The following is a 15,700-nucleotide window of genomic DNA, read 5'->3' on the forward strand; positions in this document are numbered from 1 at the left end:
CCTTTCTCTGTTTTTGCTGTGAGGACAAAAGCCCTTATAAGCAGAGGAATCTCCCTCCCACCCCAAAATATTTTTGATGACAGCCCTTTCTTTGCCTCTTCAGAAGGTCGAGGGAAACATTCATCTCTCCCTTCTGCCTCTCTGGCACACATGGCCCATTTTAGCCATCTCTTTTGAGAAATCAGCCATCTTCATAACAGAACTATTGTTCAAACTTTCCCCCACAAACCCCGTGGGCACACATTTCTCAGACTCTAACTCAGGAAACTTCCCCTGAGTCCCATAATCCAGAAGCTCATCCAACAGTCAAACAGTTTCCACTTAGTATGTGACCCACCCAGACCTGAAGAACTTTTCCCATCATGCATCCTTGGAGCCAACCACCTCCTCTGCACCTGGATCGCTACCTTAACGCAGTCCTCAGAACCAAATAGACTTATACAGGACTCTAAATCTATTAATATCTACTGTGTGTTAGACTCAGAGTATCTTTTGTTTCAGCTAATCCTTATCATTCTTACTTGAGAGATGAAGAAACTGAGGCTGAGAGGTAACGTGGCTTGCATAGATAGATCTGATTCCCTATTGTCAGGCAGTTCCAGGCCAGGGGGTGACTTGGGGAGGAAAATGTCCTGTTTTCTCTAGAGGCCCCTGTAATTTGCTGAGTCACTTGCTCCCGTCTCACCTGTCCCTGCCAGTCTCTACGAAGGAGGAATGACACTGGAGAGGCAGAGAGGAGTGACCACAGAGACAGAGGGGTGGGTGGGCTGGCCCATGGCGGAAGCCTCGCTCCCACAGCTGAGGGGAGATGCGGAAGCCACGCCTTGCCCCAGCGTCCTGGAACTGGAGGAGCTCCTGAGGGCAGGGAAGGTTTCTTCCAGCCACGTGGATGAAGTTTGGCCCAACCTTTACATAGGAGATGCGTGAGTGGTAGTTGGCTGAAGGGACGTGGGGGTGAGGACAAGGAGAGACAGTTCTTGGGATCTTTACCAGAGATGGGGGGTTGGGGTGAGAGAAAGGGCAGCTGGTTCTGCTCTGAGTTTCCCAAGCCAGGGACTTCCTCCAGGACCCCTTCGTGCTAGGAACAGTGCAGTGATCAGGTGCAGCCACCAGGGGGAGCAGGGACTTTGCCTGCCTGAAAGAAGGGAGCTCCCAAAAGTTCCCAGAGTCTTCTACATCAGGAACAACTGGTGGGTCTTGGGGGTGGGGCCTTGGGGTGGGTGGGGTCTTGGGGTGGGGGTGGGGGGTGGGGTCTTGGGGGTGGGGTGGGGTGGGTGGGGCAAAGGACGGGGAATCGTGGTGATTTGAGGTGAGAGATGGGGTGGACAGAGAGCTCCCCTTTCCGGTTCCGGCCTTCTTCCTCTGGACACAGACTGGGTGAGGAAGGCTGACTGGAGGTGAATCAAGGAAGGTGTCACCTTTAAATATTTGCAGATTAAAAACAGGTATGAGGTAGTGGCCAGGAAGAGCCGGATGTGCGAGGCAGGGCATGGGGCAAGCAGGGAGGTGCAGCTGGGTCCTAGGGCTGAAGCAATCCTTTCCTTCCTGTCCTGGCATGGCAGGGGCGGATTGCCTCAGGAAGCAGAGAAGCTAAAGCTACATCCCTGTACTACCAGCTCCCCTACTAGAAAGCTCCTGGGTGAGGCTGTGAGCCGTGAACCCCACAAGTTCCTCTGGCTTCTTCTGGACCCTAATGGAGTCATCGCTCTAAGCCGGGGGACCAGACAACGCCTCCTTCCCAGACCTCATGGCTTCCCTTCCTCCCCTCCCTAGGGCCACAGCAAATAACCGCTTTGAGCTCTGGAAGCTGGGCATCACCCACGTGCTGAATGCCGCCCACGGGGGCCTCTACTGTCAGGGCAACGCTGACTTCTATGGCAGCAGTGTGAGCTACCTGGGGGTGCCAGCCCACGACCTTCCTGAGTTCGACATCAGTGTCTACTTCTCTTCTGCAGCTGACTTCATCCACCGTGCCCTGAGCACGCCTGGGGGTAGGACCTGGCATCTGAACCCATATTCCAGCCAGCTCAGTCATGGGAAGATGTCCAGGTTCCCCTTTAACATCAGTGGCTTCCCACCTCTAGTTTTTAAAAAGTCACCATGTTTTTTAAATCCTCTGCTCAGTGTCCCAGCACTTTATCCAGTAGCACTGCTCCACAGACAGGGAAAGGGAGGCCTGAAGTACAAGGTCATGCCCCGAGTTAGGAGCAGCCCTGGGGCTGGAAGCCAGGTCTCCCAAACAATAAAACAGTTCTTTCTCTGCATCACTCAGCCTTGGGAGATTGCCATCTGGTATCTAGATGTCTGGTTTCTGCCCCCAAAGTACTTTCAAATGGAAAAAAAAAATGTTCTAATATCTGGGGTGCAACAAAGGAGCCTGGGGAAGCTGCTTCGTGTTCATCCTGGGTGAGAGCTGTGCCCCTTGCTACCTGACCCCAGATGAGCCAGTGTCCTTCTCTATACTTCGGTTTCTCATCTGTGTCATGGGAAAGACAAGACTGTGGCTCATAGCACTTTTCAATCCAAAGCATCCTGAGCTTCATTTTTCTTCACCCATTCATTCATCAACTATTTATTATCTTCTCTGTGACAGGCATGGAGCTAGATAAGGAGACACTAGATACTTGCCTTAAACAAAGCAGGGTCCCTGGTGGAAAGACATTCAAAATGTTATTACATCTGAGCACTCCTCAGATGAGTCGGTAAAAGTGAAGAGCGATCAGAGTACAGGACAGGGTCCTGGATTCAGAGGATCAGGAAGTTGGGGGGAATTCCCTCTACAATGTATTCACTGTTGCATCCATGCAAAAAGGATGAGCTGCTTTGTGATTCAAATGATACCATGAGTAGTCAGGAAGCCTTATCTCAGTGGAATCCTGACAAATGAGTAGTAGATGTTAGTCAGACTGAGAGAAGGGAAAAACTTTTACAAGTAGTCGAAAGAGCACGTGGGAAGGCTGGAGGCCAGGGACCATGACAGCTTCAAGGGACTGCAAGTTACCCAGTGTTTCCAGAGCTGAGAGCTGGGGTGGGACAGCCTGGGGTGAAGCTGCAAGGTCAGCAAGGCCAGCCCACAGAGAGTCCTAGAAGCCGTATTGGGTGGAGTGTGTTTACCCCATCCCAAGGGTAGGCATAAGAGGTGCTAATGTACCCACTTGACAGATCGGGAAATGGAGGCCCAGACATGTTGAGTGATTTGCCGAGGGTCACAGAATACACCCAAAGCAGAGTAAGGGAAGGAACTTGGGTCCCCACCTCAGCGACTGGGTGGGCTGGCTGGTGGGAAAGGGTCTTTCAGCAGGATGTCTTCCTCAGCCAAGGTCCTGGTACACTGCGTGGTCGGGGTGAGCCGCTCTGCCACGCTGGTCCTGGCCTACCTCATGCTGCGCCAGCAGCTCTCCCTGCGCCAGGCGGTGATCACCGTGAGGGAGCGCCGATGGGTCTTCCCCAACAGAGGTTTCCTTCACCAGCTCTGCCGGCTGGACCAGCAGCTGCGGGGTGCAGGCCGGAGCTGAGGGGCCAGGTGAGGGTTGGGCAGGGCGTGAGGGGCCAAGGCTGGGTGCAGTGCCAAGTGAAAGGTTAGGTGAGGGCTGGGCAGAGGGCAAGGGTACAACTAGAATAAGGGGTTGGGTGAGGCCAGGCAGAGGACATGAATGAGAGCAGTTCAGAGGTTGGGTTTCAGGGCTGAGTGGGGCTGGAGGGGAGGGTTGAAAGGGGCTTGGCCCATTCCCCAAGCTACTGGGCTGCCCTCACCAATCCTAGGCCTGGCTCAGGCAGCTTGATCATCAGTCCCTCCCCCTACTCCCAGCCCACTCACAGATTCTTCAGAGCCAGAGAAGATGGAAAGGCTGGGAAAGAAAGGGGTGGGAAGCATAAAATGGAAGAGGTAAGGCCTTCCAAACTGGTCCTGGTGCTGACCTGCCCTACCTCCTTGGCCAAAAGCCTGTGGGGTTCACCCACCTGAACCCCACCAAGATAGGATCACAGCCGGTCCTGTACCTGAGGGCTGTCTGGCTCTTCCCACACCTCTGCACACCCTCCCCTCAGGTCTGGATCCCAGTCCTTGGTGAAGCGTGGGGCTGCAGCTATTGCTCCAAGTTTAGTTAATAATCATGTCAGCCCCGCGCATCCATTCCCACAATGGAGAAAGAGAACAGGTGCTCCTGCCACTGGCCACAACCTCCTCACACAAGCCCTGCTTGATACAAAGTTCTCCCATCGCCACGCCCTTCAGTTCTTTGCCTTGGACTCAGCACCCCACTCTCTACCTTCACACCCCACCCAATGTGATCTCAGAGATCTACAGAAGGACCCTCCCTAACCTCCCTCCGTCTCTGATTCTGGGGACCCCAAAGGACATAAAGCCTTCCTGAAGTCTATCCATTTACCTTCTGCCTCCTCCTATTCCATATTCAGTGCATCTGGAGCACAAGCCCTCAGTCCTTAGGCTTCATAAAAGAGACAGATCCCCAGTATCTCCTCTGCCCAAGCCACCTCCCTCCTGCTAGAGGCCCCAGTCTCCCCAGCTGCCCAGCAGAAGGAGCTTGGCTCCCCCACAGCAATGGTGCATCTCAGGCTCCCAGCCCACAAATGGTTGCCAAGGTGCTGCTGTAATTTCTTTGGCATCAGCTCTGTGTTTTCTTCCTGCTCAACTGAGAGGAGGCAGGGGTGTCTCTTCCTGAGGGTAGAGAGGCTGTGGGGGCCCCAGATTGTGAGGCAGCTGAGGAGTGCCCACTGCCCGTCTTCTCCCACCATGCCCATGTTGGGGCTGTCCCTGTCTGGCTCCAACAGCTCATTTTCCTTATATTCCATCCCCACTGAGGGCCATCTGAGGGAAAGTTAAGCCTCCAGAGATGCTCTCCATTTCCCCCATCCCACCTCCAGTTCCTGCTACCCATACTGTTCCTTCCTTCACCTCTCCTCACCCTGAATTTGGCTGTGCCCCACCACCCACTGGCTCAGAAGGGCTGCCAGCTGGAAGTGGGACACTGTCCTGGGCTCTTCTGAGAGTTAGGAGAGTAGCAGCTTTCTCCTCCTGCCAGAGCCTCCCTGGGGCATGAACGAATCTCCCCCTGCCCACCACCCATAAGAGCTGCTTTTGTCTCTGAATGCATAACCAGCCTGGCCAAAGGGGAGCACGTGAGCAATATCAACCCTTTCCCATGTGGTGTTAGGAGGATGAGCATCTTGGGGTTGGGAATGGGGGCAGGAAGGAGGTCTCGGTTAGTTTGAGGGTGAATGCCATGAAAGAAAATAGGCATTATAGCTGGGGTTGGGATTAGGCCCAAGGCGAAGCTGGGGGGGAAACTGTTGTGGGGGTTCTGCAGGTGTGGCAGCCAAGAGGGGGATGGGAAGAGCATCTTCCCACCTTGCTCATTCCTCTAGGCAGGCTTTGGGAACTGCAGCAACAGCACATCTCTGATCATGCCCAACCACCCCGCTTCCTCAGCCTGGGGCCTTAAATCCTCTCACCTCAGGCCTCTGCATTCTTCTTTTCAGGCAGCTGGCTTTGGGGGAGTCAGTTGGGCTATAGCCTTAAGCAATTCCTGGGGCTACATCCACAAAATAGTCTGTGAAGCTGGGGCCCCCAAGAGTTGTGCAGTGAGCAACCTGTGTGACTGTACACAGTAGTCCTAGGGCTGAGGACTCAGAGGTGAGGGGGCTTTGGGGAGAGGTCATCTCTCTTCAAGAGCCTTGGGCCGCAAACTTGCCTCTTTAAATCTTTTGGCACCCATAACCCACTTGATCTTACACAGAGGCTCAAGGCAGAGCAGGTTTAGCTGGCAGCTCTTGTCCCTGCCGTGGTGAGTCCCGGCCAATCTGAGCCTCGGTTTTTTTTGTTTGTTTTTTTTTTTTTGAGCCTCGGTTTACCTGCCTGTAACATGGAGTTCATTTCTCCCCCAGAACTGGGCCTTACTCCCTGCTATGGGGCTCTGCCGTTTTGCCCTGGCCCTGCTGGTGCTGCTGGAGGTTGTGGCCCAGGTGGATACCCAGAAGATGGTAAGAGCCCAGTGCGGGGCCCACCCTCGAGCCTGCAGCTCCATCCACTTCCTCCTGCTGCCTGCACTCCCTCTCAGCCATGGCCTCCAGTGCTCACAGGTGGGAAGGGGCTCCCCTCTCAGCCAGGCCCTGAGGACTCCTCTCCCAGGGGCTCTAAGTGGGAGGGGTGTTCTAAGTGCTCCTGATAGCCTGTGGCCACAGCTGCCTCCATCAGCCCTCGCCAGGGCTCAAGGAGCCACAGTAAGGGCTGAGCCCAGCTTGCTGGAGCTCCGGCTTCAGAGACCCAGAGGCGGCGTGGCTGTAGGTAATCATCTGTGTGGCGGTCATCTGGGGGTGTGAGTAGAGAAGAGTACTGAAGCATGGGTATATGAGGAGGGTCTCTGAAGAGTGAGAATTCTGAACAGACCTAAATCCAAGGTCTCTAACTGAGCCGTCAGCCTTGGAAGGGACTTAACAGAACGGTGAGGTCTGCTCCAGGAATGTCTTCTGGGGGAGGGAAGAGGTTCGCAGAGAACAGGCTGGTTTCCAGAAGCACGGTTTCTGACTGTAGGCCGGGCCTGTTCCAAAGACCTGCTCTGAACGCCACTTACATCTTTGTCTTTCTGCCCACATTTCCCTCAGCCTGATCTGGATCTTAGTCCGGGGCCAGTCCTATAACCTTTGGCTCCCAGCGAGGGGCCCCTGGGCCTGGGTTCTGGTGTCAGCGCTGCCAGCTGGGACGTGATTTGGCTGTTCTCTTCCCCACTCTCCCCCATGGAGACGCCTTCTCGCTTTAACTTGCTGCCCATACTCCACGTGCTCCCCATGAAGACCAACGGACCTTCCCAAATGGCTTATTCCGTCTCCCTTCCTCCTGCCCCACAATCCATATCCACGTCCACACACATCACAGGCAGACCCCCTTGCTGGACTGCCTCTGCTCCCAGCGGGGCCAGGTGCCTGGCTGGGCTTGGCACTGACCATGCCAGGGGACCCGTGGGGGAGTTGGGAGTGGCAGGGGGAGGCCAGAGGAGGGGAGCAGCACATCATGCTTTATAATTAAACTCCAATCAAAAAATAGAAACAGCATCAAGTGTGCAGAGACGGGCGTCTGAAAGCTGGGAGCAAAAAGTGCCCGTCAGAGAAGACCACAGCCTGGGCCAAATACCCCCACAGGTGGGTGAGCGCCCCTACTCTGGGGGCTACAGAGCATGCTGGGTAAAGAGGGCCAGGACACCTGTGCCTGTGCGTGTTGGGGGTGGGAGAGGCGGCTGCACTGGATTAGCAGAGAGACTGGGTCGGAGATAGAGGCCCAGATGAAGCCTAGTAATCAGATCAACCGGGGCTTGAATCCTGGCTCCTGTGCTTATTGGCTGTGTGACCTTGGGCATAGAGCTTAGTCTTTCTGAGCCTTAGTTTCCTCATCTGTAAAAATGGGGATGGTAAATGTTATCTGCCTCATAAGAGTGCTGTGAGAATTCAGTGAGAAAAATTTAAGCCTTTAGCTCTGTCTGATACAAAGCATATCCTTAGTTTGTGGTAAATATAATAACCATTACTGGACAGAGGAAGACAAATTAAGGAACACAAAGAGATAGAGACCAAGCCTCACTGTCCCATGGGATATGGCTGAGGCTTCAAAGGGTAAGCGCGATGATAAGAGTAAGATGCACCATTTATTGGGCATCTACCAGGAGGCGGACACTGGGGGAGGTGCCCTAAACATGGCATTCTCACAGCAGCTCCACTGAGGAAGCTGGCTCAGAGAAGACCACACAGATCCCAGCTCCAGACCTGAGCACTTGGCCCAGGCCTGCCCTCCTCCAAGGCCAGCACACAGGGCACAGGGCCACAGGCAGCTCCCCACTGGCCGCCCGCCTGCCACCCTCCCCAAGGCTTCTTTTGCCAGACTCTTCACTTGTCCTGCCCTGAGCTCTCCGGCCCCACCTCTCCTGTGGCCACAGTCCCGCGTGGTCTGCCTGGAAGAGGAGAGAGTGAGCAGGAGGGAAGACCAGGAGGGGGTGAATGGCAGACAGCTGCTCCCCTGCCCTGTGGAGGCCTGAGCCTTGGTCTGAGGCTGTGGCATGTGGGGTAGTATGCTGGGGGTCTGTGGGGGAGTGTGAGCTCCTGTGAGTGGGGTGGAGACAGAGGCACTGGCGACAACATAGAGGGTACGAGAGGCACAAAGGCAGAAAACAGGTGTCTGAACTTGTAAACAGCAGCAACTCAAGAGAGGGAAGAGCACCGCCCACAGGGGCAGCTGCTCAGCTTAAGGGGAGACTCAGGAAGGAGGCAGAAGGGGCACCAGAGGGAGCGGGGTGCAGAGCCAGACAGAGCCTATCCCTGCTGGATATGTGGCCCGTGTCTACAGCCACGTCACCCTGAACGCACCCGATCTTGTCTGGACATCGGGCCCAGGTTTCACCCTGCTATGGCCAAGAGATGCAGGAGGAGGGGTCAGGCAGGACTCTCAGTCTAGACCTGGGGATGGCAGAAACCAGGGGCTGCTGCAGCTGTGGGTGTGCCCAGAGCTCTAAGGATGAGTCGCTGGGTGGGGGCTGGGCCCTCACAGGATAGAGCAGACACGTAGTGGGTACATCCATGAGCATCGAGTGTGAGGTCCAAGGTGAGGCCTAACAACGAGTACTCCTGAGTTCAAGGAAAAGGCCCCCTTCTCCAGACCTGGGCCTAGGCCCTGAGGAGGCTGAGGCTGGGCTGTGGCCTAGCAGCTCTCATCCCCGACCCCTCTGCTGGTTCCTCCATCTCCCAGGAGCCTCCAGGAGGGTCAGGGACAAGCTCTGTCTCAACAGGAGTTTGCCGGTCCCAGGCACAGCTGAGCTGCAAGACACCCACTGGACACTGGGTGGCGGCCTTACCCCGCACCAAGCTCAGAGGCCTGCAGCTGCGCCCACAAGGCTTCCCTAAGCCCCATTTCCCCCAACCTGGGACTTCTGCAGCCCCAGCTGGCAGCTCCAGACCCGTGTGGCTGTCGACCTCTCCGCACTCCAGCAATATACACTTCACTCTTCCCTGTAGTTTCTGCAAACCCAGCCACTCCTCTCTTTCTCAGATCAGACCTTCCAGACACTTCTTAAAGCAGGCAAGGCCAGAATCTTTAAGATAAAGAAGAGAAATCATGGCCCAGACAGGAGCTAAGACTTGCTCTTGACCTCAGAATGAGCTGTGGTTAGGTTCTCTGCGCTCTTTCTAAAGTTCTTTTCCCACCACTTCACGTAGCCTCCCATCTCCCTGGGGAGTTCCAGGGCCAAGAGCCTTTAACCCCAAAGAGACACCAAGCAGAGAGGGGTCCAGAGGTGTGGAAGGACTGCACTTCAGTCTGCAGGGGGCCTGCGTCTGCTCTCAGGCCCCACCCCCTCCGGTTCCAAGGGAAGGACCTGGAATTCTAGCCGCTTCACAGCGTTTGTGTTCCAGGCGGAACCTGCCCCAGCCTCGTTCTGCTCACGTGCTGGGTCCTGTCCCTGCACCCACTCCCCCACTCCTGGCCCCAGACCATGCCGTAGGTAGGTGGCAGGCCACTCAGCCTGCCCTGAGAGGTCACAGTGGGGGATGAAAGGGAAAGCCGGGTCTTCGCTTCCTCCCTGCCCTCCCACTGCCCGCTGGGTGAGCCTGGCCAAGCCGGTGGCCTCCTGGGTGCCCATTTCTCTTCCTGGTCCTGGCACCGCCTACCACAGAACAAAGAAGTTCTTCCCAGTTTGTACCTTCCCTAGTTACTGGTTGAAGGGGCCAAGGCCAGTTAGCCAAGAAGGGCACTCCTTCCCAGACCAGCACCAGACCCAGGTTCTGGTGCCACTGACATCGCAGCTCTGCAGGGTCTCGGATTCCCTCAGCCAGCTGACTCCTGACACGAGCCACCACACCGCGGTGAGGCCTGACCTGCAGCACTGGCCTGAGTCACAGGGGTAAGGAGGAAAATCCCAGGGCCTATAGGCAGACGTGGAACAGCCACAGCAGGCTCCCCTGTAGAGAAAGATGGGTTAGCAACCACTCTCGAGTCCTCAAAGTGGGTATTGTGAAGGCTGGGGGATGGAACTGAAGGCACACAGAATGGGACTGAAACCCTAGCCTTGCTCCTTAGTGACCATACAACTCTGGGCATCACTTAACCAATTATTCTCTCTGACCTTCAGCTTCCTCCTACATAAAATAGGGACTTTCCATGAATGAGGCCCCAGCGCCCAAGAGGCATCAGTGCATTCAGCAGGGAAGTGCCAACAAGGGTCAGTTCATAGCCCAGGCTCCTCAACTCCAGAGATGGGCTCTGACCTTCAGGCACCTGACAGCGGGAAGGGATGGGAGCCTGAGGACCAGCCGTAGAAGCAGCAGAGAAACGGGGCTTGAGATGAGCTGCCCGGTTGTGGGGGTCTAAGTGCCTTCTGTGGGCCACAGCCATCTGGAGTTCTCATCCTTACAAACTACCAAGTAGCCAGAGACATAAGGGGTGGGGTCTGCACTGGACTAGTTGCTACCAACAGGGAGCTTTGAGGGCCCCTTGCACAAAGTTTCCAACACCAGGGGCCTCTGGAGAGGGTAGGGGAGAGGGCTTCCTGGCTCCACAGTGGTGACAAGGGGTTGGCTCCTGGTTTCCTGCGGAAAAGGTCTAGGCCTCAGTCCCAGTCAAGCTGGTTAATAACCTCACCTGAAATAACTGAGGCCCTTCTGAAGCATCCCAGTGGCACCTGGGCAATGTACCATGCCTGGGCCTCCATGTCAGCTGGACCCACCTGTGGGGAGCCTGCCACTTGCCACTGCAGTGTCCACTCTGTTCTAGGATGGACTCGCTGCAGAAGCAGGACCTCCGGAGGCCCAAGATCCATGGGTCAGTCCGGGTGTCCCCCTACCAGCCACCCACGCTGGCCTCGCTGCAGCGCTTACTGTGGGTCCGTCGGGCTGCCATGTTGAACCACGTCAATGAAGTCTGGCCCAACCTCTTCCTGGGAGATGCGTAAGTACGAGCCACGATGGGGGTTGGGAGGAGCAGAAGGGGACCCGCGCCCAGAGCCTGTGAGGAGCAGAGTGGCACCCTCTTTGCCTCCGACCATCTCTTTTCACATATTTATTTCCTTTTACACTGTTAGTACTTTGTGGAACTAGAACATATCCAAGAAAGTGCACAAAGCCTCAGTTTCACCCCCCCAGGTCAAGAAATAAGACAATACTTGTGCCCCGGAAGCCTCCACTGAACCCTTCTCAGCATAACCTTTTCCCCTGTAGATAACCACTGAGTACTGAAATAGTTATTTCCTTGCTTTTCTTTACAGTTTCACCACTTGGGTTAGTTTTGCCTACCTTTTAAAGTGATAGGAATAGAGTCATGTTGTGTATTGTACCTGGCGTCATTTGCTCAAAACTGGGAGATGCCAGCAATATGTGCAGCAAACAGTTCATTGCTATATATTACTCATTTGCATGTAAATATCACAGTTTATCTATTCTGTTTGAATTTTCCCACTTTGGGGCTATTATAAACAGAAATTCTAAAAGCATTCTAGTACATGTACCCTGGGAACCACACACGTTTCTCTAGGATATATATATAGAGAGAGTGCAATATGATTCATTTTCCCTAAAAGTTGTCTTCAAATTTAGAACATATGGATGAATATATGTGGATGTTGTAAGTTTTCTTTTATATTTAGAAAATATAGATCAATATCTTATTAACAATATGGCAAATATGTATCTCCCCTATACGCACAGATAACCAGTTGTAAAATCCTTGTTGACTTAAAAAAAATGCATACATACATACATACGTAAATGCTTTTTCACAGTTCCTTTTTTTACAAAAATGGTATCACTTTATAAGCTCATTTTGTAATCTGCTTTATATAGGAAGCTTTTTAAATGGCGCTGCACAACATACTTTTAAAAGCACTTTTAAACGACATTCTGTTTTGTTATCTTGCTCTTTTCATAGGTTCTCAGTATAGTACCACACCTTTTCTTATTCACCTGCATCTATCTGCCACATTTTAGTGGCTGTGCAGTATTTCATTCAGCTGTGTCAATAGTCACTCTCCTCTTATAGTCTATTTAGTGATTCTCCCCGCCCCCCACTTTTTCTCTATCTTAAATATCACTAGATACAGTTTACATTTGTCTGTGAGTACATTTGGAATTCTTTTAAGTTCCTAGGAGGCTGGGGCAAGTGTACGTTTTTGAGGCTTCTAATGCATGTGGCTGAATTGCCCTCCAGAAAAGTTGGCCCGAGTGAAATGGAGCCCCTTCACCCAGACCAGTTCACTGATTCCAGGCTCTACCCTTGGAAGAGGTCAGCAGAGGCTGCCAAGAGGGGTGAATTCCAGCGCAGCCGGGGCAGACTCAGTGAGCTCTACCCCACCTCCTCCTGTGCCCCTCCAGGTACGTGGCCCGGGACAAGAACAAGTTGACCCAGCTGGGCATCACCCATGTTGTGAATGTCGCCGCAGGCAAGTTTCAGGTGGACACAGGTGCCAAGTTCTACCGCGGAATGCCCTTGGAGTACTATGGCATCGAGGCTGATGACAACCCCTTCTTTGACCTCAGTGTCTACTTTCTGCCTGTTGCTCGATACATCCGAAGTGCCCTCAGTGTTCCCCAAGGTCAGCTGCTGGGGAAAGAGAGGGAATGGAGAGGGGTGCAGGCGGGATCTGGGGTTATCTACTTTTCCAATATGTGGTCCTTTAGCAACCCTCCCACCCCAGGGGGCTCACTACTAGCATTTAGTGAGCAGTCCCTTCATGGGGGAATCTCACCCTTGAAACTAACAATCATAGATATAACTAAGGTCCAGTGTGGTCATCAGGGTAACCATATCCCTCAGTAAGAGGCCAGGCATTGGCAGAAGGTCCAAGACCTAGCAAGGGCTCTGGAGTGGTTCCTCTAAGCTGAGGCCTTGGTGTGGAGCTGCAGGGGCCGGGGAGAGGGCAGGATGGAGGATAGGGAGGTGGGTGGACACCTGTGCAATCTGACGCAAACCCAGGGGACTGCAGGAGTACTGACCCTCACCATGCTGGAGTTGCGAAGGATGCTCGTTGCAAAGGAAGCGCCCTGGACCAGGAGAAGGGGATCCCAGCTGCTACCCTGAGCCCTGCCACTAACATGCTATGTGACCTTGAGCGAGCCCCTTTCCTCTCGGGCCTCAGCAGTGAGGATAGTGTCAGTATCCTGGGATGCTGTGACAGCTGGGCAGAAGCATCTCTGACTCCCTCAAGGACGGGTGCCTGATGCTCGGCTGGGTCTCCCCACAGGCCGCGTACTGGTACACTGTGCCATGGGGGTGAGCCGCTCTGCCACAGTTGTCCTGGCCTTCCTCATGATCTGCGAGAACATGACGCTGGTGGAGGCCATCCAGACAGTGCAGGCCCGCCGCGATATCTGCCCCAACTCGGGCTTCCTCCGGCAGCTCCAGGTCCTGGACAACCGACTGGGGCGGGAGACGGGGCGGCTCTGACCTGGTGGGCAGCCAGGAATCCTGACCCTCTGGCCGGCATGGCCCACCTAACCAGCCTGCACCTGGGGGCCTTTTTTCTGGTGATCTTCAGATGTAAATGGCAAGTGGGGGCTTAGCTGAGGCAGAGGCAGGGAGAGCTGGTGGTGACCTTTAGCAGGTGGATTTTCCCTGACCCAATCCAAAGATTCTTTATGCAAAAGAGAGTTCAGTCTGTCTCTATAATAAAAGGTTCATCATAATAAAGACTTCCTCTTCTGGTGAGTTCATCTGCTGGTGAAGGTTCATCTTCTGGTGGTTTGTGGGGCAGTGGCTCACTCCTAGGATGGTCAGGAGGTTCCAGAAGGCTAGACAACCTATGATGGCAGTCTAGAGACAGAGTCTGAGTCCACTGTCTGAATAAAGACCAAAGTTTGAGGCATCACCATCCTTCACATGCCTGCCCTGTATCAAAACCAACTGTCAAAACGTGCTGTGCACAAACATGCCGGTATCTCCTGAATCCAGTCAGTCTTTTCATCTTCAGTCTGCTTTCAAAAGCATGGACTGAAATCACAGAAACCTAACAGAGGCATTAAACAAGAGGGTAGGAGACACGGCAAAATTCTTGGTGAAGGATGGTTATGATAGGGCAACACTGGCTTTGAGTTTCTTACTTCTTGTGCCCTAATAAAACAGTGCAAAAAGCCCCCAATTCCTCACCTGTACATGAGGTATTTATGAGGATTAGATGGGCTGGCTTTCCTTTTACCTCTCTGCCTGTTCCTATGTAGCCCTTGCCTCCTCCAGCTGACCCTTGCTGAATGTCAAGGTCTCTTGAGATTTCTGGCCTCTGCGTCTTCTCTCCCTCTTGTGTTCTCACTCCTTGGGGGAAGGGGAGGTCCTCTTGCTCCCACAGCCTCAGTTCACATCTCTAGGCTGACAACTCTCAGACCCCTATGGCGGCCAAATTTTCTTTTTTGAGCTTGAAAACCTCAGTATACTACTGGCCACCTTCATTTGAATACACTTGAATTTCAAACTGAACTGTTCATCACCTCCCACCCGGACCAATTCCTCTTCCTAGTTCCCATTTTAGTGAAGGGTTCTGACAGGCATTATCGCCCAAGCCAGTGGTGGGTGTCACCCTGGGCTCCTGCCTTTCTTTCGGTTGGCCTACCAACTCTGTCTCCTAAAGCGAGCTCGGATCTGCTCATTTAGCTTCATCTTTGCCGACTACCCAAATTCAAGCCACCTCACCTCTCACCTGGCTTCCCGCTCAGCCCGATGGTCTCTCTGCCTCTAGCCTTGCCCCTCCCAATCTCTACGCAGGTCCCAGACATCTTACTAAAACAAAAATCTGATCATATCATGCTAACACTTACAGCCCCCCAGAGACAGACAGCTTGACAAAGTATAAAGATTCTTCATTTTCTGAGAACTTCTCACGTCTCCAGACATTTCTCTTCTAATTCTGTTCCCATACATGCCGTGTAATTAAGAAATGCTAAATCTACCTGCACTTTCCAGAAATGTTCCACTCTCTTGCCTCTTGGTGCTTTATACATGCTTCAGGTTATATAGCCTGAATGCACATCCTCACACATTTTCACTGGGGTCTCTTTGAGATGTCTCAGTTTAGATGTCACTTCTGGGGAGCCCCCTGGACCCTGCAAGCCTCAGTGAAGTGCTCTTCCTCAAGCTACCAAAATGTCCATCCACCCCTGTGTATCACCTGTCATCTGAATTGTAAGTGCCTGGGGCTCTGTGATTCTTTTCCAGCTGCAGTCTCTCACCAGGCTTTCTCTGGGCTCAAGGAATCCAAGACTCCCACCCTCTCTGGCTGTAACGCTACCTTCAGGGAGAGTTGTGTGTTACTGTGCCCTCTCTACGGGGGCCTCCAGGGGAAGTGGATCCCCACCTGGCCCCAGGACTGGGCCTGCCTCCATAGGGGACCTCCTCTCCTCCCAGCTCCACCTGCTATGGCATCTCACCGTTTGGTCACCCTGACACCCTCTTCCCAGCTCATCTCGTCTCCTTGGGCCACCTCTGACCTCTCTCTTTGCTCCCCTGCCAAGGCTTTCTGGAGACAGCCCTACCCTCACCCAGGGGCTTAAGCAGTCTATATCCTTCTCTACCGTCTGCTCTATTTCCAGAGGGCAAGTCCTTTTCCTTTGTTGCAAATCAAAAAAAAAGGGTCACCTCTGACCAAAGCAGCAGACCTAGTTCCAAGTCATGGTGCTCAACTCGGGGAGCTGAGCACAGGATGTGCTTTAGGACCCCCTGTGATTT

General features: G+C 53.7%; 2 protein-coding genes across 2 annotated transcripts; both read left to right on the forward strand.

Moving 5' to 3' along the window:
• Nucleotides 1-774: 774 nt before the first annotated feature.
• DUSP13A (dual specificity phosphatase 13A) lies at nucleotides 775-3,515 on the forward strand. The gene is made up of 3 exons (XM_068982998.1): nucleotides 775-923; nucleotides 1,774-1,991; nucleotides 3,316-3,515. The coding sequence occupies exons 1-3, from the start codon at nucleotides 775-777 to the stop codon at nucleotides 3,513-3,515; spliced, it is 567 nt and encodes a 188-aa protein (XP_068839099.1).
• Nucleotides 3,516-5,925: 2,410 nt separating this feature from the next.
• On the forward strand, nucleotides 5,926-13,432 carry DUSP13B (dual specificity phosphatase 13B). The gene is made up of 5 exons (XM_068982742.1): nucleotides 5,926-6,099; nucleotides 7,061-7,155; nucleotides 10,769-10,942; nucleotides 12,361-12,581; nucleotides 13,230-13,432. The coding sequence occupies exons 1-5, from the start codon at nucleotides 5,926-5,928 to the stop codon at nucleotides 13,430-13,432; spliced, it is 867 nt and encodes a 288-aa protein (XP_068838843.1).
• The last annotated feature ends 2,268 nt before the right edge of the window (nucleotides 13,433-15,700 follow it).

The sequence above is a fragment of the Capricornis sumatraensis genome, chromosome 10, assembly GCF_032405125.1.
Source record: "Capricornis sumatraensis isolate serow.1 chromosome 10, serow.2, whole genome shotgun sequence".
NCBI classification, from domain to species: Eukaryota; Metazoa; Chordata; class Mammalia; order Artiodactyla; family Bovidae; genus Capricornis; species Capricornis sumatraensis.

Bases quoted from the DNA above. Each gene is read 5' to 3' on its own strand.
- DUSP13A (XM_068982998.1), top strand. From the start codon at position 775: ATGGCGGAAGCCTCGCTCCCACAGCTGAGGGGAGATGCGGAAGCCACG. The intron at 924-1,773 runs GTGAGTGGTAGT...TCCCCTCCCTAG, and splicing joins AACCTTTACATAGGAGATGC to GGCCACAGCAAATAACCGCT. The intron at 1,992-3,315 runs GTAGGACCTGGC...TGTCTTCCTCAG, and splicing joins TGCCCTGAGCACGCCTGGGG to CCAAGGTCCTGGTACACTGC.
- DUSP13B (XM_068982742.1), top strand. From the start codon at position 5,926: ATGGGGCTCTGCCGTTTTGCCCTGGCCCTGCTGGTGCTGCTGGAGGTT. The intron at 6,100-7,060 runs GTGGGAAGGGGC...ATCAAAAAATAG, and splicing joins ATGGCCTCCAGTGCTCACAG to AAACAGCATCAAGTGTGCAG. The intron at 10,943-12,360 runs GTAAGTACGAGC...GTGCCCCTCCAG, and splicing joins AACCTCTTCCTGGGAGATGC to GTACGTGGCCCGGGACAAGA.